This window comes from Lonchura striata, chromosome 3 (assembly GCF_046129695.1).
Source record: "Lonchura striata isolate bLonStr1 chromosome 3, bLonStr1.mat, whole genome shotgun sequence".
Taxonomy (NCBI): Eukaryota; Metazoa; Chordata; class Aves; order Passeriformes; family Estrildidae; genus Lonchura; species Lonchura striata.
In genome coordinates, this window is record NC_134605.1 from 85,162,702 (window position 1) to 85,189,987 (window position 27,286).

At 38.9% G+C, this 27,286-nt stretch overlaps 1 protein-coding gene across 9 annotated transcripts in view; it reads right to left on the reverse strand.

Moving 5' to 3' along the window:
- Positions 1–27,058, reverse strand: part of FAM135A (family with sequence similarity 135 member A) — a 79,585-nt gene extending 52,527 nt beyond the window's left edge. For 4 of the 9 annotated variants that reach the window (XM_077782356.1, XM_021530156.3, XM_077782352.1 and 1 more), the window contains exons 1-3: positions 26,874–27,058; positions 12,250–12,329; positions 8,391–8,511 (exon numbers count right to left, since the gene is read on the reverse strand). In XM_077782356.1, coding sequence (XP_077638482.1) covers positions 8,391–8,467 — 77 coding nt within the window. In that variant the 5' untranslated portion in view covers positions 8,468–8,511; positions 12,250–12,329; positions 26,874–27,058. Of the gene's footprint in view, positions 1–8,390; positions 8,512–12,249; positions 12,330–12,466; positions 13,418–24,094; positions 24,259–26,001; positions 26,261–26,873 lie in introns of those variants that run through there. The other 5 variants (XM_077782354.1, XM_077782357.1, XM_077782355.1 and 2 more) reach the window with 5 other exon arrangements.
- Positions 27,059–27,286: the final 228 nt, after the last annotated feature.

Here is a 27,286-nt window from a genome sequence, read left to right on the forward strand (position 1 = left end):
GGAACTTTCATGGACATTTCTCTCAGGATGTAGTTCAGGATTACAGTTATAAAGCTAGTTTGTGACAGAAGTAGGCACCCCATTCCTCCTGTGTACTTCATACTCCTTCTGCACCACCACTGACAGAATATGAGTGTTCTGCCAGGTTTTTTCTGCTGATTTACCATTTTGACCAACCATAAGGTAAAAGAACATGACTACAGGCACACAGGAAGCACCAGAACCAGGATCACCCCTACTCAGGCAGCTGCTATCCAACAGATCTCCATACCTGTAAGATCTATACAATTAACCTTGTGTTCCTGCCAGCTTAACCCATTCTCTGACTACACTGCTGTCAAAATCAAGTCCATCTGATTGACCTGACTGCAGGAACAAACAAAGCAGGAGAAGATCAGGTGTATCACAACTTTTGGCAGATACATGCTTGGTCAACTAGAAATGCATAGATGAGAATGCTATTTTGCACCAGATTAGGGTTCATGGCACCAACAGTGGGCCATGATGTGTATACTCTCTTACCCTCTCCCCTCCACCAAAAAAAACCCCTGGTCATCAGGGTCATCATCCACATCAAAGAAACATGCACAAGTGAAAAATATGCCTCTTTTTTTCTCCCTAGCCCGATCACTTCCAATAACTTGGATGCTACTTCTTGCAGTAAAAATACACAAATACAGAAAATTATTAGCAGCAGAAGTCTTGATCACTTAATTTAAGGTATTCATCATATTTTTGGAGAAAACATGAGACAAATTTTTAAAGCTATTTTAAAACTTTGCAAATCAACAAAGGCAGTTATGTATGCATAAGTATGAACACAATGGTCCAGTCTAGAGGGCTTTTAAGTATTTGGAGGTATTTTAAGCTTCTTCCCCCATGGCTAGTGTGAACCAGAATCTGTGAAAGGGCAAACAAGTGGGGTGAAATAAGGTTAAAACAGTATTCAAAAATCTGATGAGTTACTTTATGTGGAGTACAGTAATTGGCAGGAGTGTAAGAAGTAGAAGAGGAAGAGATTTTGTAGCAAGCACTTGACTGAAGTGGAGGCAGCGAGTCTCAATCTGCATTTAGTGGTGGGACTGAGCCTGGTTCCCTGTTTCAACAAAGCTATATGCTCTCTGCAGTTTGTGATGTGAGTAAAGTACTGTTTGTGATTAGAGATACAGGTATATATCAAGGTATTATTAGCTTGTATAAGCAGCAAAAGAGACACAAAAAGACATGATACCAGAAACTTCTGCTGTATTGTGAGACAGTCAAGACTGTGAAACACAGGATGAGTATCTTTTCTCTCCCTTCCCTCAGATAGCTATGGATGGTAAAATAACTTAAAAAATCATATTTCTGCTGTAACTATTATGTGTATTAACCAAGCACACATAAATAAGGCAAAACACGTATGAATGACAGATTTTTCTGGGTCTTGCTACCATCTCACAGCGTCAGGTCTGAACTGTAAGACTATGTACAAGCTACAAGCTTCTGCATATAAGGATGCTAACACTTGAAAGAATCTCAAAAGTAGCAATTTTAGTGGCTAAATATGTATCCAATGCAAAGAAGGTGCATACTCAAGATATAATTATTGTGATGCCTTCAACTAACACTTGTGCCCATTCTAACTTCATATTATATACACAGCTGAGTGCTGTATGTTCTACAGAATAAAATAGTGCATCTTCTCCAGATAAAATCCTTTTATACTCTCTTCAGTCTTACACTGTCATTTACCCCCTCACTAAACTAAACTCATTGATGATGTTTCTCCTGATAGACTTCATGGCAAGGCGTGCTGAGGTACAGTTGTTACTTTGCATTGTGAAATGGTACCTGGTGTTACATACACAAGATCACTATTTCTTCAATTGCATAAAAAAAGAAGGAATTATACAGGCCCTCCAAAAACAGTCTCAAAGGACAGCAAACTATGCCATATCACTGTCACACCAAAGAGCTGTGCCTACCATGGCAATGTCAGGTCCAGAAAGGCAGCAAGATGGCATAACTAGGCATCTGAGCTCTTTATCTTTTTATCTTTTTGTTCTTAGAAAATGGAATTTTGCTAAATTGAATGTCTGGAGGAGATGGGATGCCATTAGACAGCTTTAATTCTGAGTTGACAAAATGTTTTCCATTGCAAAATCATAATTTCAGTTGCAAAAGTTGTTATTTGTACCCCATACTTGAAAAGTCTAGAAGATGCAGTGAGTACCCATGAACATTATAAAACATTGAAGTAATATTTTTGGAATATTGAGGGATGCAGGAAAGAAACATACCCTCAGGACAACTACAACTACCAACTCTTCAGCTATATCTCTATGTATAATGATTGAAGAAACAAGCATCTGTACAACCATCATTAGGGGTCAGAATATGTAGCTAAAACCTGCAGCATCCAGATGTCATTTAGTTTCTTAAGATGGAGTATAGTCTTCTAGGAATTACCACAGAGAAGAGCAGGGAGGAGGATTCAAAAGTAGGAGTCAAATTTACAGTGGCTCTAGGTGACCCCCAGACAAGCTTCCCTGTGTAGCTGGAAGTCTCCTAATACAGGCATGGCACTTCAGATAACTGAAGAAGACAAGCAGAACAAACCTACCCATGTCTTCAGTTCCACTTAGTGTGCTTCAAAAAACCTTAATTCTCAGCTAATTCAAAGGAAACGGTGCTCAGTTTTCCACTTACTTTTCTAACCCCTGTTTTCAACAAATACAAGATGTCATATTTTAGAAGATAAGATTCTGTCTTTTAAAGTCTAACTGCTTTTTGGGACCAGACCATGTCATTGGTGTCTCAGACACACTGCATCACACGGACTAATAGGATAATTGATGATACTAAGTTTCAACTTCTGTAGCAATGGCAATTTAAAATAAGACTTCCCCATCCACTGACAAACTAGAATCAGAAACAAAAAAAACCAACAACAACAAAAAACGCAAGACCAAAGATATTTGCATAATTTTTCCTAGACAGATCATTCCCTTGAGTTTACATCCTAGCCTTCCAAGTCTTAAACCTGTATAATTGCTATTTGTATTAATGTAAAACCATAAACTGAAGAATAAAGATGATCTTACAACTGTTAGACAAATTTGACAGCATTCTTCTCTCTTTGTAAAGATGCATTACATTAAGATCACAGTACAGTACTTCAAAAGATAAGCTATCCTGTCAGAAGGCAATTCACAACACTTATTTCCAGAAAAATATGTCATATAGAAACATAGTTTGAAAGTAAAACTATATCTGAGCTGTATGAATTAAAAAGAAAAACAAACAGGTGAACCCAAATGTTCCTTGTCCATCAAGAGTTTGTTATTCAATCATATGGTAGCATCACAAACCATTCTTCATTAAGGGACAAAACCTTTTTATTTCTGATATAAACAGGAGGAAGAAATGTAGTGCTGCTGGAAGTGTACATTTTGAGTTTTAATTTCCTGTTAAAAATTTTAAAAATAATGTAGGCAACTCACTGGATACAGAAAACAATACAACATTTTATATACTGCATTATTTCTCATTACATTACTGAGTAATCATAAGGTTTATTAAATTTCATACTCTGGTTCAGTGTTATAGTCTTTTAAGCTACATTACACAACCACATGCATGGAAGCATAAAATGTCAATGCTGCTCAGACATATCAGTGAGTATCTACACATGGAAAAACATGGAAAATCAGAAGAATATAATAAGGCTAAATTTTCAGTAGTCTCTGAAGCCTAAATTCCTTTGACTTTTAATAGGATTTAGGTTCACAATTTATGCTGCAATCTTACCAATAACCTTTCGGATATAATATGTCTCCAAAAATACCTTTTAGGTTAGAATTTGCCAAAGTCTCTTCTATAGAGGGTATTTAGTATTAATATTCCATCTGTTACCCAGCATTAAAAGCAAAAAAGACTTTAAATAAGTGTGGTAGACTTACACTACTAATCTAAGTTCTTCATGTGGTTTTATAAGAATCTTTTAACCCAAAACAAAGTCAAATAAAAGAAAACTAAGACACACTGAGCAGTAAATATGCAATAAAGAGCTACTGTTACTACTTTATTTTAATTCCTCTCCTCACATTTTATGTAACAACAAATTTACTGCCAACAAAACCATTAGGAAATTCTTTTTTTGAAATCCACAATGACACTAAGTATTTTACCTCACAAATTAAAATGGTACCAAAAAAAAAGGCAAAACACATAGAGACACAAATATTAGAAGTATTCTAAACCCAGCCTTGGTCAGTTGTGTGTGCAGGCCTACTACTGACAGAGTTACAAAAGATTAATGAGAAAGTAAGAATTTAACACTGGGATTATAGAAATGCACAGAGATGGGGAAAATGTAGATGAAAGCTGTTTTCAAAGCAGATCTTGCAGCAATGTGTGCACTACGCTAAACTACAAACTACAAGCTAAGTCTCTTTAGCTCATCAGATTTGCCATTTAGAGGTGAAAAAGCAATACAGAGCTCCAGGGAAATGAAAATCTCATCTTCTCAAGTGAGGGTTACCAGGAAACTCTTCTTACCCACAGAAAAGGTGTAACTGTCCCAGGTTAGACATCAGGATCCATCATCCCATGGTGGGAACATGGGAACTTCACCTGAGCACTACAAAGTACTGAGGCACTTTCAGTAACCAGTTGTTTGGAATCAGACATTCTGAACACATTTACATCTCAGTTCAGGATATATATGTATGCTGACACATACAAAACATATGTAAATGAGGGGGTAAGCAACTGTTCTTACAGCAAAGTCTTTGAAATTGAACAGCTTTAAGCAGAAGGAGGGTAGGGTTAGATGAGATATTAGAAAGAAATTCCTTTAGTCAGAGGGTGGTGAGGCACTGCAACAGGTTGCCCAGAGAAGCTGTCATCATCCCATCCCTGGAAGTGTTCAAGGCCAGGCTGGATGGGGCTCCAACCTGTTCTAATGGAAGGTGCTTCTCCCATGGCAGGAGGGTTGGTACTGAATGACCTTTAATACCCCTTCCAACCCAAGTCATTCTATGATTCTATGCAAAGATTGCTGAGATTACTGACCCAGTATCAGTCCACGGGAGGTGCCACTGGTCACCAGCTTCAAGTTGGACTTCGCACCACTGACCACAACTCTTTGAGCTGAATCATCCAACCAATTTTCCACTCAACTCATTCTCCACTTCTTGCAACCAAGCTATGTTATGCTTCCTTTGTCTTTATAGAAGATCAGTACTATAGAGCCCACACCTTACTGGAACTTTAATGAACTAAGATGACAAAACAGCCTGAAACTTCACTGTATCAGACTATCATTCTCACAGGTCCCAAACAAATACATTTCTTTAATTCATTTTGTCACACAATACTCACATATCAATTACGGTTTGAGCAAAAATTCCTATCATCACATCTCACTAACTCAAAACAAAAATTGTGTGAAGCCTTATTTGAACGTAATAACAGATAAAAATAAACCAAAGAAACCATCTGTAACAAGCTGAATTTAAAGCAAATGACACAGTTATAAGAAAACATAACTAAAAAAGCTGTATTGGATACATAAGATAAATATTTTGTTACAATGCACTATCTGTTACCCCTTCTTGGAGTAATAAATTATCCTAAAGTAAAGAAGATAGTCTGCTTTAGAGGGTCACTTCGAAGGATAATATAGTTATAGCTCTTCATATAAATATGATCTTGAGCAAAATACTGTGAGAAATTTTGTCTCAGTCTGCACTATTTAGACCATTTTAGATCAAAAGAGTGGTTTTGAAGCACTTTCCCCAATGACCCCAGTTTGCTGCATGCTGCTTCAGTTCACTGAGAGCTTTCTAGTCATTGAACCTGGATGTCTCCTAAGGAAACTGAGCTACTCTGACCCACCTGTCACAAAATGCACTTCAACCCCAACGGGCACCTAACAGTCTGAACCAACTACTGATACAAGCAACTTCAAATTACACTCATGATACAAAACATCTGGTCCAGAAGATAAGGCTGAAATCTAGTCTGAAGTAACCCTGGAACCACACAGATGTATGGACATCAACACTGCTTTTAGTAATTCATTCCTTAAATACCAAATTTAGTCGTTAGTGCAAACACAGTCATAAGTGCTTCTGGCAACTGTAGTGTCACTACAAATACAAATCCAAGAAAATATTATATAGTTTGGATGCAAGAGTTGGCATATTTCTTCAAACAGTTATAAAAGCAGGAAGAGAGGGGTTTGACTGGATATTAGGGTATGTGGACTCTACAAAAAAGGAAGGGAGGGTGGGGAATGTGCCACAAATTCCAATGACCAAACTCATGTTAGTTCATATTTAATAAAAGGGACAAAAGACTAAAAATACATAAGGGTGAGCTTTCAGACTGATAGAGTGATCCACAAGACAAAGCTGTAAAGAAAAACAACTAAAACCAATCAGAAGGAAATTTAGGCTGGAAATTATGACATCTCCAGTAATCAAATGAGTTAGAATCTGGACTCACTCTGCAAACAAATACTTTGGAATAAAATCTACTAAGTTCTAATAAGGAATGATTACTTGCACTAGCTGACATTTTATTCTACACAGTTCAGAAGGTCATGATGTTTCTAACTCCATGAGACAAGCATGCCACACTGGGAAGGCTTGAATGCACACAATACAATCAATTCTGTACTTGATTTTGGTGAGACAAACCATACTAAACGCAGTGGTAACTAAAAAATAGGAGGCTAACAATGAAACTAAAGATTTCCTTTTCTGCTCATCCAATCCATTATCCAATAGCTCCTCCAGCAACAGAAGTATTACATATGGTCTCAAATAAACACAAAGACAGTTTCCTAGAAAAATACTGGAGCCTACCCAAATTGAATTAATTGCAATAGTCACATTTCTCAGTCTGTCAAATTATTCTGAAAGTTCTCTCTTCCACATGACATTAATTTCTACAGGAATGTGCCCAGAGTTTAAGGTTCACATTGAAACCAGAAGTCATTATATCCTCACGTCACTTTTCTCATTATGTCAGCATTCCACTTCTCTGAACTTGCCCTGTGAATTTACTGCTTTTTAGCTTACTGCAAGAGTAAGCTAAAAAGAAATACACTAGGTAATTATATTGCTGTGCTTTACTTCTCAACTACCTTTCTGAGGAACCATTTGAACTGTAAGGTTAAGACAACCAAAACACTTTCTTCTCTTCAGGTTCCCCATTAGAGTAAATGTGCTGCCATGTTCTACCATCTTCTTCCCTACGGATTTCAAAGATTAAAAAAGGCTACAGTTCAAAAGACCGTGGTTTTTGTTTTTTTATTTTTTTGAAGTCATTAGAATATTCTCAGACCTCTTAAGCCTTCCTTAGTCCTTCTGTTCCAATGAAGACTGAAATTACAGGGGTCAGTTTGTTGTATATACTTTGACTGCATATAGTAGCAAACATAATGGGTCATCACTTCTGTAAAAATATTTCCCCCAACTGTACTGAAAACAATACTCAAACACACACACATACACTTGTCTTAAACTAAGACAAGGCTAAAAACACAAATGTGTTTTCTTATCACTAAAATGTTTCTGAGGAAAGTTACTCTACAATGTTTTGGAAAAAGCAGCTATCAAAAATCAACACTGATACACTTCATTCCATCTCTGCAAACACTAAAACAGCCTAAACTCTAACATGCATTTTTACTGTAGTCTACTTGAGGATTGACAGAAGACTAATGTACCACAACACTTAAGGACCAATAATTTTTAATAGCTTCAAAATAAACTGCAAAGGATTATTTCCTGCATAGCCATGGGAAACAAGGACCTTAGAAAGTAATCCAGGACAATCACGTAATAGCAAATGAAAGGAATGTGGAGAAGACTTCTACAGAGATAAGTTAGAATAAGAGGAGGTCAGAAGAGTCTAAAGAGGCAGCATGGAGTCCTGTGTAACTGAAGGTACAGCACAGCGAGAGGAGAGAGGCTGGTGAAATTTTCCACTGCCAAACTGATAAACGAGTAGGTTAATTGGGGCAAGACCATTTTTTTAAATATTGAAGAGAAACACGTATGGTATTTCAAACAAAAGGGATTACAGAAATTAAGACATGCAAGGGTAAAGGCCTGGGTATGAATATAATGTACTCTCCATATCTACAGATTTTCCCTCACCTCCAATTAGACAAAAGTATTGTATTACAACTTAGGTTTTAAGAAAAATTATTTTAATATTTAATTTTAAATCCTAGAAAGAATATGACTCTCCAATACAGAATAAAAAAAATTCAAATCTCTATAAAAACAGTCAGTAACACATGAATCAACACTGCATGACAGAGTACCCATTAAGGTCTTTCCACCAATAGCCATCCAACAGAGTAAAGTTTGAAAGAACATGCTACCTACCCTCTTTGAAACAAATCCACATTGAAGAATTTGTGGAGCTCCACGGAGAATTCTACCATAGCCTGAACTTCACTCATGTTTATGAGGATGAAGAAGTCAAAACTTGTCAGCACCTTAGTTACTGAAAACAAAGTGAAAACAAACTATTTAGAACACAAACTGGGGATAATGCACATCTTGTCCTAAAAAGGACAATGCTTACACACAGCTTCCTTAAATATGCAGGCACTGAGGTAAACAAGACTATAGGATGTACCAAATCCACCTCACAGTAACTTCTACCTTTCTTGTGAAGGAATCAAATGTTATCAGAGAAGCATCACAACACATTGTCAGCATAATACAATCCTGGCACTTACTGGTACCTACATACTGCAGTTCTCTCAGGTTCTTGGCTGGAGAGGTAAAAATACTCTCCGACAAGGAGAAAAAGAGCATGGGCTGCTTCCAGCCCTTGTTGGTGCAGAATGTCCATGCAGGCAGCAGAGCCTCAACTCTGGCATGAAGACAGCAACAGCTGAATTACAATGTAGCCAAACAGTAAAGAGAAAGTGTCTGACCAGGTCATGATGTAAGGCTTTAGACTGAGAGATTCCAGGGAAAGGCAGGAGTCACAGAAGGCAATATGCCTATTTTTAGTCTTTTTTTCTTTTTTTTGTAGTGAATTGATAATTCTCACTGTCATCTTCACAGCCACAGACTAGCAAGTTCCTGCTATCTTACAACTGTTTGCTGATACCTACACTAAAATCCTACAGATTTTACTAAATTCTGCAGGTTTTCCTTCAACACTAGATTAATGAAATGGACTACACCTTCTGTTAACACTTGTCTTCAAACTTTCCAGTTTCTGCAAGCACTGTCTGGCTTGAGGACTAAACAAACAAACAAAAAAAAAAAAAACTTGAGCAGGCTGTACTTCACAAATATTAGTTAATTTTTCTGTCTCTGATGTAAAAGCAGTAGACATCTGGAGCTTGAATGGATTATGGGTTTTTTTGTTTCTAAAATTTTGAACATACATTTGGGTGTTTGTGAAGTAGCAGGCAGTACTGAGACTGAAACAGAGTAGGTAGCAAAAAATGTCATGACTGTAGCAGATATTAGTCAGCTAAAAGCAAAGTTACCTTTAGGGGCACAACCTCTAGCCTACCAATTAAATTGTCTTAGAATATGACTCAAGATGTCCCTTTCTGTACTCACTCTAGAGGAGCTGAAAGACTTCAAGTACCGTAACACAGGTGTAGATTTTAGACTCTAAACAAGACATCAATTCTGACCTTGGTTTAACAGCCAATACAGGGACTAAGAATGCACTTTACAAAAACACAGGAACAGTACATTATTGATGTGGCAGGGGAAGAGGAATTTTGCTGCATTGGGACAACATGAAGAACTTGGATCAAGGGCCCTTACCACAAGACCAAAATTACAGCATCTAGATGATGCTATTAACCCAGCTTGTCTAAAAAATCTTGTCATCATTTGAATTCCAATCAAAGGACTTCAAGAGATTAATTGAAGGATGCCACAAATTTTGCTACGGTTTTATAGTGCTAGGACTGGCAGTGACAGCCTACAGGGCTTTGCAGCAATTCCCTCTTCCATTGCTTTGTCTATAGTACTTTATAGGAATGTCCTCTGTGGTCTTAAAGCTAGATACAAAATGTCCTGCACTGTAATTCTCTGGGGCTGCAATACTGCATTATCACATGGGCATCACCTACCAAAATGCAAGTGTATCTTCTGCAAATGGAACCTGACCTGCCACAGAGCAGAGATCCAGAGATCCTAGACCCACTGTAACCCTTGGATGATGGGCAAAAAACCGTGTGTGCTATGGATGAAACTGTCCAGTACCTCAGAAGGAAGCCAATTTAAAGCACTCAAGGAAAAACAAAAGGATCTTCATCTTTTTAAGGATGCCATGAGGCAGTCTCACCCAACTTGCATTTTGATGAAACTACATTCTCAAGAGATGAAGACATGACAAGACTCTGGTGTCCTGGCACAATGAGTGGTGTTAACTCCCTGAACAGTTTGCCTCCATTAAGTGAAGGGAAGTCTGTTCCTGTGGTTCCTGTTGGGCCATGATCAGGGTCCCTCAAGTCGCCAGCAGGAAAACTCAGAACAACCCAGAACCAGTCCAGTTAGGTAAGCTCAAAAGTCCATTTTATGAATGAGTTAATTAAAAAAAAAAACCAACAAAACAAAAAACCACACAAAACAAAACAAAACAAAACCCCAAAAACAAAAAACCAACAAACAACTTAAGATAGCCACATATTGCATGACTGCGAAAAGGGCTGTCCAGTGAATTTGTGGTATTCCTACTGTGTATAATATGGCTCTAGCTGGGGTACTCCCTCCCTTCTTTCTCTGTTGAGCTTACTTAGCACTCCCAGACAGTTTACTAAAAATTGCCTGGCAGGCAATTCTTCCCTGCAGCTTAAGCACAGGGTCCAGCAACCACAGGCCTGCATGACACAAGACCATGCATTTTAATCCAGTAACACAGCTCTTGCTCAACTACAAACGGCATTTGGAGAAAACAGTGTCTATGCCTTGCTCCAGCACCAACTACAAAACCAGTAGGAAATACTGTGGCACAGTTCACAGAACAGCACACCCAGGCAAGCAGTGCTGTGTACCACAGGTACCCAGCACACCACTGAGAATACCTTTTGCTGTGTTGAGCATCAGCTTGTTCCATGTGCACCTTAAACTGGAAAAAGGGGAACATTCACTGCCCTGGGCTGACATAAACCACATCACTACTTTTCTGCCAAAGTCTTTCATACCACTGCAAAGGAAAACAGTTAGTACAGAACAGTTATAGTTCTGTGAACTACGTAATAGAAAGTGTTACGTGGTGAACAAATATTTTAAAGGAGAAACTCAACTTGGACAATGTCATAAGCTTGTAGACTAATCATACAAAAGCCAACAAAAAAAATTGAACTTATGTAGAGGTATTTGTTTTGTATAGATTCCTGTCAAATTTACAGCTGCACTCCACAAATTTCTACAACAAAAATCCACAACTCCATTTAATATTTAATGAGTTTACTGTCGTATTTTAAAGCACATCATTAACATTTGGAAACCAAGATATTAAACTGCATTAAGAAACAAAAGAATCCTTCAGTAGAAGCTCTCTACATGAGAAATGGAGTTTAATGCAGCATATAAACCCATACCAGAAGGTCTGATAATAAATGACAATATCTTAATACACAAATTAGAACTGGCGGGTTCTAAAGTTTTGGTAGCTACTTAACACTTAGAATCAAAACAGCATTTCTATATTCAAAAGCATTCAGAAGACTGAGACTTAACATTTCCAATAGTTAAAATATCAGTTAAAGCCACTTGATCCTACACTGAGGGCCAAACCTTTCCTTTCCTTCATACTTCTGAGGGTTTACTTATTTTCCTAAGTTGGAAAATCTCCTATATATCCTGGCTGGTCCATGCTGTCCCCACATCACCTCACCACTTTCTTTAGTTATCCAAACTAGTTTTTCCTGAGGCCACAATACAAAGTGGACCACAGGACAACATATTTTTAATGTTTGTTTGAAGGGAAAAAAACTGTTTCTTTTGTTTTTTGATTCTGTTTTTTTCTAAATCAATCATTTTAGTGCTTCTTTACAGCAGCTGCATCAAAGCCCCTGAGAGTGAACTGAAAATACAGAAACCTCTTAAACAAGCTTTGATTTCAGAAAAATGATTGTGTAACACTGCCATTAATCTAGCTATTTGCAATGGGAACTGCAAAACAACACATTTGCAAACAAATAAAAAAAAAAACCAACAAGAAATGAAACTGCAAAAAGATGTTCAAAGAATGTCTTACCTGCACTGGTAAATACTCCATTTTAGTATGTCAATCAACCAGTCTTCCAGTTCTCTGCTGTCACAAACATAATGCTCAAACTAAAAAACAAAGAAACATTTTACTAAGTGCAACATCTCTAGAATGCTTTAGTACTTATGTACTTCATTCTCTTTTCCTGCATTCTAATAACAACCTTTATCATGACCCCTCCAACAATCACACAAGAACTGCCTACCAGCATTCTCCAATCTGATCTTGGGTCCTGCACTGCAGTTTTCAACTCTCCTAAAGTGTAGTAGTCCGATACGATTTTTTACAAAATAAGCAAAAAATACAGATTCTCATAAAGCCAATACTCTGGCAAAGCTGACACTGCTACGTCCAGCCAAACTATCCCTGTCTTCACCAAGGAATTCTAAGCTCCCAGAGGACTCTAGTATACCCCCAGCCACCCCACAGCCTCCTCAATCTTCAGAGAGACTCTCAGCTCTCCAGGAGCAACACAGCCCCAAAGAGGTAGGAGGATATTCTGGCTTGAGTCATCAAATACAGCTCAAGCCCCCACACAGCCTTACATAGCTACCAGGGAGGAGACAACTTAACAGGTTTGATGAGATTCTTCTGGGAAATCTTATGTCCCTTCCCCACAGAAGCCAAAATTCAGCAGACAAGGAGAAGACCGCAACCCACTTTCTTAGAGCAAACATTGCAGGTAGGTCAACACCACCTAATATTCTGAAACTCTCTCTGAAGCTCCTGATAAACCACTACTTTAAAACTGTTTTTTAAGAAGCAGTTCATCTCTCCTGCACTCTGAAACCATTAAAAAATACAATTTTAAAAAATGCAAAATCTCTTTTTTATCTGATGACCTTTAGATTTCAAAGACACAGAAAAGCAAACACTTAGTTCTACCACCTTAAAGGAACTTTGCATCTTTCTGTATATATATTTCAGAGAAATACAAAGAGAAAATCTATCACAGCTTGTGCAGGCAAGCTGTGAAACTAAACTGGTTTTGCATTAGCTTCAGATGGAAGAAAACAGAGAAAGTAGAACATAAAAAAAACATTATCTGGATTTTTTTTTAAAACAGATTTAACTTGTGCATGTCACATTGGCATTACATCTTTGATACCACAAACCCAGTAAAATCCTGAAGCCATAATGCCACATAAATATGGTACCAACATTTATTACATTTGTTTAACAATGCATTACAGCCTGTGTTCAGAACATACCAGTTCTCTTTTAAAGAGGACTGAGTTTGCTTTTTGAAAGAGAGAGAGAGAAATAAAATGCAAAATTCTGAGGAACTGAATTTTTTCTAGCCTTAGATTTAGTATTTTTTATTCAGTGGAAATCCAAGGTAAAACTAAGGAACCTACAAATGAAAATAAAACAAAGCATTCATTTTGCTCCAGTCTGTTGCTAGCTGTACATTTAACATTCAAGTAGTATTTTTCTTCAAAGTTGCTGTAGGAGCCTTGTACACTTCCATATCCCTGAGCTTTTTGACCAGTCCTCTTCTCCTGTATGCTCAGAGATCCAGCACCTGCCAACACAAACTCAGCCACCATCTATCTCTGTGCTGATGACTCACATGTTTGTCCCCCCAACCTGAGAACTGTCTTCAATTCCAATTTTAGCTGTTTCTTGGACACTGCCTTCAGCTGAAAATTAATGTGGTGAAAACAAAGTTCTTGATCTGACCAACAAGGCTATTCCAAATCCCTACTTTCTGAGTGTGCATACTAGCACAATCTGGCTGGAAACCTAGACACTTTTTCATTTACTTTTCTCTGGGTTCTCATAGACTTTGGCAAGACCATACATAAGATGCGCCAAATTTTTCTGCATGCAATTAGAAATATGTCCCATCTATCCATACAGATAAAACTCTTCCAAGCTCATATCCTTTTATTTTAATTACTGTGAGGCTGAAAAAGCATAATTCACTTCATGTATTAGGTCAGCATGGTGCTGCAAAGAACCAGTCTGTTATTTTGATCATTTCACCTTTCTCTCTGCATTCCCTGCAGAGAAAGCCTGGACTACTGCAAGCATAACTCCCCTGTCCTTTGAAATCCTTTCAGAGCTGTGCAGCACTCAATATCACAGTGTTCTGGTTGAGACTAGAGCTTCCCAGCACTAGAAATAAACCCTGTTTCTCCATAATTAAAAAGGTGAGGGTGTAGAAAAGAAATGGTAGTTGAATTTTGGATTGCATAATCATCATGCTGTAAAACAAGCAAACAAACAAACAAAACCCTTATGCAGAAATATCTATAATAACTTATTCAATTATTATCCCAATTTTAAAAAGACATCACCACCAACTAGAAAAATACCTCAGAACAGAGTGTTTTACATAACAACTTCCTAATTAAATTTTTTAAAGCTTCACAGCTATAATAATTGTGTGAAGCAAATAACTACACATATAGTTAAACAATGACCTAATCTTCATGGGCTTAGGGCAAAACTCAACTATTACAATTTTCTTCATGCCTGGCTCTCTAAGTCTAGACTATTTCCCAGCCAACCATAAGGTTTGAGTCTAACAAAGCTAATTCAAGATACCTATGACATTTTAATGGGCTAGATAAACAACCAACTTAATCAGGCATTAAAATTCAAGTTTTCATACTTTTCATACTTTTTGCTTTAAATTTAGCACCAATATCTCATCCCTTATGCAGCACACTGATAAAAACAACGTACTCACTACTTTGAGCTGACAACTTGATTATTCCCACTGAGCACAGAAGTCATTAAGATGTTGCATTTATTTCTTTTCTTCTCCTCTATTAATAGATCATATATGTGATACAATAATTCATCTTGAACATTTATTAGGCTTATTCCCTTCTATCCTAGCACTGGTCTTTGTTTGACAATTGACATGTTATTTCTAAGCTTCCTCATTAAAAACTAACAAGAAAAGTTCTGTGAGAGCACAGTTAAAAGCTCTCTTTCTTGTTGATGTATTCTTTTCCCTCCACCATAAAAAGCCCTGCTGCAAAACAGACCTCATGCTTACAGATTTCTGTATTTTTCCTCACAGTGTGGACATTAACTTCTTCTCTCTTCAGCCAACAATTTACGCTAAACAAAAACTGCATCATCTCTGAGATCCCTTCTCCTCTTTCTCATTAAAATGAATTGAGCAATGGTTTCAACAGTAATTTGCACATAACATAGAAACAAAACATGAACAAACCAAACTGAATTATTTATTTACCTTTTACAAAGACCTCCAATAAAAATAAAACCCACATTAAAAAAAATTATTAAATGGCAATGAAATAACTGGCACAAATGTGACTGCTTTTGAGTCAGAAACAACTAAAATGGAGCATTTTGATGATAACCAGTAGCATTATGCCAGCCACCTTGTCCCACTTTGATCCCACACACTGGCTGAATGAAAAATATGAACTTCCACACACTCATGCCAAGAACTATGGAGAGTGGACCATGAAAATCAGCAGTAAAGCTGAGCTACCTCAACATTAGTGATGAAAATAAATCCCTTTAATTACAGCAGCAGTAATGTATCTGGAAATACATCTAAAAATGTAAAAATAAAGCTGCAAATTAATTGCTTATGTTTTTACCACTTTCCATTAATGAACTCACACTCTATCTTTCCCTAACCTCTTCAGAAGAGCATTATGAGGGAAAAACCCAAATTAAGTGCTTCTACTAAACAATCAAAGTATTTTGTAACTTTACATGAAAAGCATATAAGGATCTTACAGTAAATGGAAAAAAACCCAATAAATTGCAGGCTATAAATTTTGGATTAAAAAAAACCCAAATTGCTTAGCTTAATACATTAACCTTCTTATAAACTACTGAATTTATGAAGGCCAAAGTGAAGCAACAGGATGTATCAGATAAGAATTAATAAAGGAGGAGAAGGAAGCTTACTAAAATAATTTGATTCCGTCCAATGGTAGGTTCTTCATAAAACACTAAGGGTCTAAGTATACTTAAGACATACTTCATTTTCTTACTTACACAAAGGAAGACAGCTCTCTCTTTGAATTCCATGTCCCAACAATGTCATAAAATGAAAAATAACTTTCATATGGATGGATGAATTTGACATTAAAATATCTGCAATGATTGTTAATGTCATTACTCTGCCATAACTTATGAATCAAAAATCTCCAAAAGAAAGCTGTAACCTCTCTCCCATCAAAAGAAAATTTTATTTCAAAAAATAAACCTTTGGTTTCAAGAGAAATTAAAAATAAATCTAATGGTATATGATCAGTAAATTATTTTTAATAGGTAATAATTCTGTATTATTGTCCTCTGTAAATAAAACAGCATAATTTACAGAGTTGAGTCATTGCTCCAATACCTGCTCTGAGGTCATTCTTTGACAAGACAGTAAATACAGTTCAGATTTGACAGGTTGATTTTGTATTGGAAGGCATTATGCCAAATAGTTACTGTATTTCCTCCCTATATTTTACAGTAGGCATTAAGTTAGCACAAATGATATATTGCATACTCTTATTAACTTAAGAAATGTGATAGCTTGGCTGCCTGATCGAAGCTACATTAGGGGATAATCTGATAGTAAATCCAATCCAGGATCAGTGGTCACAAAACCACTTCCTTGGTAGTTCCTACAGTAATAGCATTTGTGGTGATAGGCTGGATCAGCCAACAGAGGAAACCAGTGACTCCAGCAGGACATTCTTACAATTATAATTTCTTTCAGAAATATACAGGAGCACTGTATCAAAAACTATTTCATTTTTCAACGCCTAATGTTAATAACCCAATATAAAGGCAGTTGATTTGGGGATGGCTACTACATCTTTAAAAACATAATTCTTGACTTCACTTTTTCTACAGAATCACAGAATCATTAAAGTTGGAGAAGACCTCTAAAATCATCAAGTTCAACCTTTAATTAACACTGCTATCTCTACCACTAGATCATGTCCTCAAGTTCCAACTCCACATTTCTTTAAACACTTTCAGGGATGGTGATCTCACCACTGCCTTAAGGCACCCCTTTTCAGTGTTTGACAACCATTTCAGTGAAGAAATTCTTCTATCTAAACTTTCCCTGACAAAATTTAAAGCCATTTTCTCTCATTCTGTCACCTATTACTCGGGATAAAAGACCAATCCCCATATTGCTACATCCTCCTTCCAGGTCATTGTAGAGAGTGATAAGGTCTTTCTCCAGGATAAACACCCCCAGCTCGCCACAGGACTTGTGCTTCAGAGCCTTCACCAGCTCTGCTGCCCTCCTCTGGGCTCGCTCCAGCCCCTCAATGTTTGTCTTGTAGCGAGGGGCCCAGAAATGGACACAGGATTCAAGATACAGCCTCACCAATGCTGAGTACAGAGGGACAATCACTGCCCTGGTCCTGCTGGCCACACTATTGCTGATTTCCTTGTGGTTTGGTTTCCAGTTTCCTACCATTTTAACAAAACAAATCAAGCTAAGCATTATATCACATACATTTAGACTACAAGTTTAATTCTTTGATCTTCAGCGCAAAAAAAAACAAAAACAAGAACAAAAAAACCACCTAAAAACTGGAAATATAGAGCATTGTTTTTAATGTCTCATAATGTCTGCCCACAGCTTTTATTCAACACCTACCTGACTGAGAAAAGTAATATGTTCTTATTTTGCTCTTCCCTTGTTAATGATTTTCTGATGCTCTTCAAGACCCTTTCTTCAGCTGACCCCTCTTCTAAGACCCTGTATATAACTATAACCTTTCTGCTCCACAAAACATGCATTAATTTTACAGTCAAATCCATATTATTCTAGTACAAAGTGCAATTTAGTTCTGGAATGAATGATACAAGTGCAAAGTTGAAGGACAATTTAGCAGAATGCCACTGCAAGCTGTGACCTAACGAGGTCATAAGAAGTATTTCAGAATGCGCATTAAAGCTTTTCAAAAACATATTGTAGCAAATGAACACCTACATGTCAATTTTGCCTAGGGCTTTAAGCTCTCTTGATGCTCACTTATCTTGGCATTGACCAGATGAGAAGATACTTTTCTCTGCAACCTCAGGTGGCACCTCCAGCAGCTTGTCTTATACACCTCCAAATCTAAGAGCACTAAGCTGAAACATATCTAAACTTCTAAGTTCACTTAGTTATTACCCAAACTAGCCAAGCACAAGATGTTAATGCTCTGTACTCTAATGTTCCACACTCTTTTTTCTACCACTAAAACCTGGAGCAAAACAGATCTGACCCAACAGTAAACAAACAAACAAACAAAAACACCACCCAAGTAAACAAGCAAAATAACAACAACAAAACCCCCAAAAACAAATAAAACCAACCAACCCACACTCCCCACTCCCAAGACAAAAAATACAATAAAATTTAATTACTCCCTACTTTTTTTAGCTGATTAGAAGAGAAGGGACTAAACACAATATTCAGAGTACTGTTTGTGCTTTTTTAGAGAAGCAAAAAAGTCTTTGAAGAAACAAGTGTCAAGTAAAGATAACACTGATCAGCACTGGTGGACAAATGTGATGGTAGCTTGAACAAACTGAGCAGATCTTAGCATGCATACTATAAGAAGATTGGGTGTCAGTATGCACCCTGAGGAAACACCACATTATATATCAGTAGCAAAGTCTTGAAATTATATCCTTTTCCTACCCTTGCAGACTTGCTTGCACCCACACCACAGACAGCCATCTCTGCAATTATGCTGGCAGTAGTGGGAGGCAAAACACCCCATTAGCACCAAACCAAACATTCTCAGATATTTTGGAGGTTACTTTGTAAGTTATTGGTCGTTATGGGGGGGGAGGGGGGGAGTGTTAGGGTTTTTTTTGTTTTTAATTTAAACAGCAACATTTCACTGATTTAAATACAGCATGATTCCACAAACAGCTGCACCTATCTATCTTGGAGTGTGCCTATATTAACATCTAACCCTGAAGAGGTGAGTGAGGGCACAGCAAGAATTTAAGCCAACTTTGTCCATGAAACTATACCAAGTCTTCCACACTAGAAACAGCTTCAGAAGTTTCTCCCTCATGTGCTCATTCACATCTTCATAGCAGCAATACATCGCCCCCTCAACACTGCCAACACAGTGCTTGTGGGACAGCATTTTAAAATTAATTAGTTACCATTTTAGAATAATCTATTTTTGCAGGGCTTGATCAGATCACTTCCTTATCCGGTTTCAAAGCACAGCTCCACAAATAGCAGTGCCATCGAGCACAGGGAAGGGAAGTGCACAGCAGCACAACACAGCGGTTCCCTGGCCAGTTGTCCCCTCAGCCTCCACAAGCCACAGCCTTGGCACAGCAAAGCAGAGGTCTCAGTACCAGGGTGAAGGAAACTGCCCCTTCTCACAGCCGTTCCTGAGGCAATGTTTTTAGCCTCCATTCCTTTCTTTGATTCACTTCAAAAGCTGGACAGTAATGCCTTACCCCTGCCCCACTTCTCCCATGGAAGGACACAACCCCAGAGCCCAAGCAGCAGCTCAGTCCAACCTCCACCCTACTCCACAGGACAAGTTCTGCTCTCTACTCAGAGGACTGGTATCTCAGGGAGGCAACATCTCACCTGGGAACCCTCTTTGTCACCCCAGACCATTTCCTTCCAGAAGGAGGCGTGGAAGGATGAAAAGCTGAGCAGCTTCCAGCAGCTTGGTCCCAACAGGCCCAAAAACACACTCTGCCTGCAGAGTAACCAACCAACACATCTGATATCAGGAGACAGGCACCATTTATGCCGAAGAAGGGCTCTTCTGCTCCCTGTCATGGAGGAAGAGAGCAACAAGGCTGCCCTAGTCATCACAGCCTGCTCTGTTGAAGCTCCACAGGCTGCAACCCTCCCTTAGAGTGCTGGCATTGCTCCTCCCCCACTACACTGCAAGAATATCCTACTAAAGAGTCCCTATGAAACAGGCAAGTGTAGCGGCATTAACAAATTCCTTTCAAGATCTGCTTTTGTTTATGTTGCAGCTTGAAGGCTTCATGCTCCTCTTACCTCCTGCTCCCCACACAGCATTTCAGTAACAGAACAATGCTGACGCGTGAGAAGCTGCTAAAAACACTGACACAAACCTAAAATGGCAAGACTGTTTCCAAAATAGCATATTGGAAACAAAAAAAAACCAATTATCACCTTTAGTAACTTCAATGGGTAGACTTGCAGAGTTACATCAAAACAAATCAGAAAACTGTTTTCTGAATTAGCTAGAACTATCACCAACTCTACTTAAACAATTTCTGACAATGTTTTGTATAAAACAGCTTTTGTTCACTCCTTTTCTTCTACCATTTTTTACTTGTCATGTTTAGTTAGAAATTCTTGTACTAACGTTTTGTAATCATTAAATCCCTTGCATGCTGCTTTCAAATTTGCTACAACTAGAACAAGTACCACCCCTTAAATACAGCATAAACATTCATGGAAAAAAAGGCTCAACAACTAGGAACCAAAGTCATCAGAGGCTTTTCCTATCCTGCTGATAGCATGGCTGGTTGGTTTTCTAAAAGGTTATTGTTCTTTCCTCTCTTACCTGACAAGGACAAAGTGACAGTCCATAAAAATTCATCATTCTAGATAAACTCCATCAGGTTTCACACATTTCTATCAAAAGGAAGGTAACATCTGCTAGAGCTTCTAGTCACAGACTCAAATTCAGCTCTAACATTAGTAGCATTAACTCAAACCAATTTCAGAAACAAACAATACATTTTCCACAGGTTGTCTCTTAAGGACATACAAAATAAAATTAAGCGCAGGTAAAACCCTATGAGTCAGAGCTTCTGCCCCAGCAACAAGGGGCAGAAGCCTTCATTAGAAAAAGAAGCCCATCATGAAAGAATGGCCACAAATGTGGAGATCTAGGTTCCACATTCAGATCTAGTACTGACCTCAATCATTACAAGGTTTTTTCCTCTAAGATGTTTTACATAAAAAACAGTAAAATATGTTTTCCACTATCCATGGTTTCTTGTTTCAGTACTTCAAATATCCATAATACCTTGGCATGTTTTAGTCTGGATTTTTTCACTCCAGTGAGGGACTGAAGGTCAGAGTGCCTGAAAACATCGGCTCTAAAATTATCTGATATATGGTATAATGTCAGAATTTACTCTGAATATATTTTAAAAACATATATATGCCTTTACAGAAAGCTAGATGGGCCACATATAAACAGACAAGCAAGCAATTATGATTATGTTTAAAAGCACTACATATGCAAATACTACTACCTCTACCATTAAACTCAGGAGCATTAATTACATTATTTAGACTGATTTTTTTACATGGAAATACATAATCCTTATGCAGAAAAATCATCAAGAGATAATGGAATTGACATCCTGGAGATGTCAATTCTTCTACAGAAGCACAAATACTACAACATTTTCCTTGTAAATTTCAATAGAAAGAAGACAGAAAATGTATTGTAAGCCATTCTAATATGAAAATTGAAAGGGAAATATTTCTTACTAACTTTAGAAAAATAATCTAAAGCATAAAGAGAATTCAGTTTATTTTATATCTAGAAAGCACAATAAAGCATTATCTCTCAACATCCTTTATGCAACAGGTAATAAGTGATATATGGCATTGTCAGTAACACGGAATAATTCATGAGGTGTGAACATGGTTGTGATTATAGTAAGCAGACTTGAATATGGAAAACAAGTCAGTTTGTTACTTCAAAATGTCAGAGGTCAAGTGTAAAGCTTCTTGTAAAAATAACTGTTGAATGCTACAGATTTCTTAATTTGGGTGTATACAGTTTTGTGATTTATTTCAGAAACAAGATGCAACAAGCCATATGCACACATGTGCATATATATGTATAATTATATAGTATTAGAGCTAACGAATTTATAACTTTTCACTAGAAATCTAAATACAGCAAAATTTGCATGTTTTCCTTTCTTTCTGATACGAGATTTGCAATTCAGAAATGTGGACATGTTTCATTTATCTTTAGTAAAAAATACTGGTAAATGAAACTTTGTATCTTGTTTTCAACAGAATTGCTTGCACAATATAAAGTTGAAAATTCTTCACAACAAAAATGTTCCCAACTTCAAAACCTCTACAGAAAATACATTACCAAAAAAAAAAAAAAAAGCACTGAAACCATCTAATAAAAAATAGAATCTTTGTAATTTCAATTTGCTTTAGCATTTTCAACTTTTGTTCCACTTATAAGTTGAGCTCTGTGAGACTTGATTCTGCTTGATTCTGTTCCTTATTTCTCTGTCTGTTCTTTCCAAGAACAATGCTGTCACCAATTTCCTGCCTGAAGTAAACACAATTTGCTCACCTGACTTCTTCCTGATTCAAAACTACGGCAAACTTATTTCCTCCCTTTCAGATTTTATTCTTGCATACTCTTTGTTGTATACTCTTGTTACCACAAAGGTTCCACACATTGTTCTTCGAGGAAGACGGTTTGTACAACAGACTTCTACAAATACCAGCAATACCACATTACTAAATACCAACTGCTTTTGCTATAAATGAAAGCATAAATATTTAATTATGTTCCTACTTCAACAGCAACTTGTTTTTCTACACACAATACTTAATGACATGTATCCAACAAATTAATGTGTTCAAAAGGTGCTTAGCAAAATGCTAGAGAAGGCCAAAATCAGCAGATGTGTAGCAAACATAAAATCACGTGAGATGATTTTATGGAGAAAACACATGGTGCATTAATACTAACAGAATGCAAGGACGTACTTTACTGCTTTGCCTAGCTGTGGCAGAAAATCATAGACCTAGTGTTTTTTCAGAAGCATAGTATGAGTGTAATAAGCTCACAGGGACCAAAAATGTGACTTGAATGAGAGATTTAACCAACCTCTCATTCCTGTTTTAAAGCATCAGGATTGTGACTTACAGAATCATAGAATAGAATCATCAAAGTTGTAAGAAACTTTTAAAGATCATCAAGTCCAAATGTCAATCCAGCGCTACCACTGTAACCACTGAACTGTACCACAAGGATATAGGAACTTATAGAAGTTGTGAAGATTGCAAGATAAACAAACTATTCATTAATAAAAAAAAGATGACATTTTCCATGCTTGTTCATTAGGAGTAATATTGAATGCAAAATTAAATAAATATTAATTCAAGAAACTCTGAGTTATGCTCATAGTTAACCAAAAGAAATTCATGTGCTGGTACTTGACACAGTAGTACTTATTTAGGCTACAGGTTCTCTGAGCAGCAGCCTGACAGAGGTAACTGACATACAACAACAGGCTGTCAAAACAAATATCCATCAGGGACAATGGCTGGTCAACACACAGGTGCTACTCATCTTTCCTGTTATGAAAACAAAGCACTAGTGAGACTGTATTTTTCCATACAGAGAAAAAGGAGACGGGGAAGACCCACACAATAAAACTGCAACTCTTCCACCTTGGTTAACAAGAGAGTATATTCTGCCAAGACTGTCCTATAATCTCCCTACTGGGAGATGAAAAAGAACAAAAAAGACTTCAAGACAGAAAACACAAAGTACAAGATGAAACAGTTACCAAGCAAGGACGAGAAACATTAGTCTTTATCACAATAACAACTTCAAACACTGAAACAAGGTCAACAGTAACAAGAAGTCACAACCCTTGATTGTTGATTTTCACAATGAGGTCCATCTTTGGTACTGATTTAACTTTCAAATTTATTCGGGACAGCAACCAGGCCAAGAGAGAGACACAGGCATCTCAACATTATATTAATAAACATTTGGATACGTGCCTCCTATGTTGGTGTAGGTAACCAGGTTCTCTTCAAGGAAAAAACATTACAAGAGTCAGAGCTCATAAAGGCCTCCCATATTACCTGCAGCAGATCAAAACCTTGCCACTCAAAGTAATCTGCCTCATTCCTTTGCCAGGATTTGCTTTCCTATGCACCTCCCCAAGCAGACAGATGGCTGTGGCATTCGTATCCCATTCTAATCACTTCCAGCAAGGGAAGCTCACACCAAAACACCAGACTGTAACCTGGTGAGAATGAGATACTAATAGAAACATCCTGTCAAAGAGTGCTTATCATATCTCAAAACCACAACCAAGTCCACTAGAACTTGTCAGTGTCTTTCTCAGCAGATAACTGACTTGCCAAGTCAACAAGGAATGTCGGAGTGAGCAACAGATCTCAGTTTTCACATCTCTCCCTGCTTGGGAACCGAATTCACTGATTCTATATTTGTGAGAAAAAAGCACCAGTGACAGACCTGGAACTGAGCTTTGAAACCCGTGCTGCCAAGGGAAATATTAAAACCACAATACTGCAGTGTCAGGTAACAGCATCGCATCTATCACTGGGGCTTCAGAAGAGATGCAAGGGCTTAGCTCTTGTGAAATCTGAACAGAGCCCAATGTGTTTTTACTTAACTCAGAACAAAAGTAAAATCTATCACAATGGAATCAAATTGAATCAACAACTGTGCTGGTTTGTCTGGCACATTCTCAAAATCACAGTTTTGAAGACAGATTTTGGCTGTTGTGTGCACTTTACTATTACTAATTACTGTTCATGCCAAACTTTATACAGGCCAGTCACATTGACCATAATTTGAATTGAAGGTAACAAATCAGTTTTATTAATAAAGGGATAATTTAAGTTCAAAACCAGTATTTTCACATATCAGTCAATTCTCACCAGTAATGTAGTATTGTATTTCACACAGGAGATATTTAAACTACTCCAAAGAATGAGTTTAAATTCATATTCACTGACTTTTATCAATTGCCAAAGGAAAGCTTAAGAATTGTCTTATGCCACTTACAGGGGGAAAAATGAGTAGGGGGAAAAAATGAGTGGTGGGAAAAAGAAAACAATTGGTCCACACAAGGAAAATGCAGACTAAGATTTATAGCTGTGCTCTGACATACCAAATGCAGGTACTCAGACTGTGACTACTGGTACAGTCATATGAAAGAAACAGAACAAGATTACAACTCTGTGCTTCATTCATTCAAAGCACTTGCAATGATACAGCCAGACACCAGATTATTGTCCACTTCCTACAAAACAATTCAGGTCTAAAGGGCAATGAACTGGAGTACCTAATCTGTTCCCCCACAAATCCAGAATTCTTTCACTGTGAAAAAGCCATAACGTTTCAGCAAAGCAGAGAATTATTGAACTGGGATTGGGCTGTGCTATTTATCCCTTAGCAAGGGCCAAGCAGTTTAATCTTCACAATATAAATGCCAAGTTGGAGTTATTTAATGGATGAAAATGTAATGCCTTCCCTTCCAGAATAATACAGATTCTGCAGCATTTGCTACTTGCTATCAGTCAAGCAAACCAAAAGATGGTGCATGTGGATTTTACCTCCGGCTTTGCCTATTTATAAGACATTAAGCAAGTTGAAAGAAGCACTTAAAAAAAAAAAAAGTAAAACCCAGTAAAACAAAATAGGCATTTACTCTACTTGATAAAATGTAAGATCTCAAACAGTAGCTTATTTACGTTTCAATCAGCAAAATTCTCTGCAACCAGGAGAAAGGGGAAGTGGGCTTAAACACATCAGCACAAATATCTTTTTGGTTATAGTATCAACATGATTGTAAATCCCCCAATTACAATTTTTAAAAATCTGTTATGTTATTCAACTTCTCTTCCAAGCAGTATATTTGCAACGCATAATTATCAAATAGAGCTTTCATACTGGTTCTGTTCAAATTTTTGCTTAAAATAATACAAGAAACAAACATTATTTCCAGCAGAGCGCTTACTGATCATGCAAATCCTGCCGAGCGCGCCCCGAGGTTAACCGAGCCCTGACGAGATCCTAGGGAGGGTCACGGGGGTGACGAGCATCTGCTGAAGGCACGGCACCGCCGCCCCCAGCGCCCTGCCCCGCTCTGCCGGCGCTCCGAGGGGAACGAGCTGTTCCCGCTCGGACCGGGAGGCGGGAGCCGCCAGTGCCGCCCTCCGCGCACCAGGAAATAGCTGGGAGTTATTCCTAACGCTCGGCCAGCAACTTTCCACACTGCACGCAGAAACCGACATTTAAAATAAATAAATAAATAAATAAATAAATAAATAAATAACGCCCCCTCCTCGCCTCCTCATCTCTGTTTCAAACCCATTGAGGGTGCCGTATTTCTCAGGAAAAGAAAGAGGGAAAGGCACCATCGCCTCCAGCAGCTCCTAATACCACAGCCGGCCCTCGGACACTTCGCGGCGGGGACGAGCGAGACATTATTTCTGACCTATTTTCGGCGCCGCTTCGGAGCGATAAACAGTCAAGAGCAGCAGCGAAACGCTGTCTGGGCAGAAACTTCTCCGGCCGCGGCCGCTCCAGGGGACCCCGAGCCGGGGGCTCGGAAGGAGTCCCCTGCCCCGCGGCGGGCAGAGGCGGCCGAGCCCCCGCCCCACCTCGCCGCCCAGCCGGTCGGGCTGCGGAAAGATCCCCGAGTTTTCCTGCCGGGGTGCGGGGGTCAGACCGACACAAACAAGTCCCCCGCCCGCCGTGCCCACGGCCCCGGAGACAGGCCGGCCATGGAGGGGTGCCCGCCTGCCCCAGCCCTCCGGGGGGGGATGGACACGGTCCTGCCGCTCTGCCCGACCACCCTGCACCCCCTCGCCGCTCCCCGGCACCGACCTGGGACACAAAGGAGCGGCCGCCGCTGCCCGCCGATCGCCCGTGCTCCCCGCGGAGTCCAGGCCGCGGCAGCACCGGGATGGCGTAGCGCAGGCATCCGACGCCAGCGCTCGCTGCTCCCGCGACGGCCCGTGCCGCCGGCGCCCGCTCTGCGCTGGGCGGGGAGGGAGGGGGGCGCTGGGAGCCGGCCGAGCGCCGCTTCCTGCTGCCCGGCGCCGAGGGGCGGCGGGCGCCGGAGCTGCCGCCGCGGGGGCTGCGCCGGCGGCTAAGCAGAGGCCGGTGGCAGCGGCCGCATCCCCGGCTCCTGCGCCGCGCTTTCCACGCCGCCCGGCTCCGGCTCCCAGGGGTCTCCGTGCGCTCCCGCGGCGGCCGCTGCTGGCAGCGGAGCCCCGCCGTCCGCGCTCGCGCTCCCC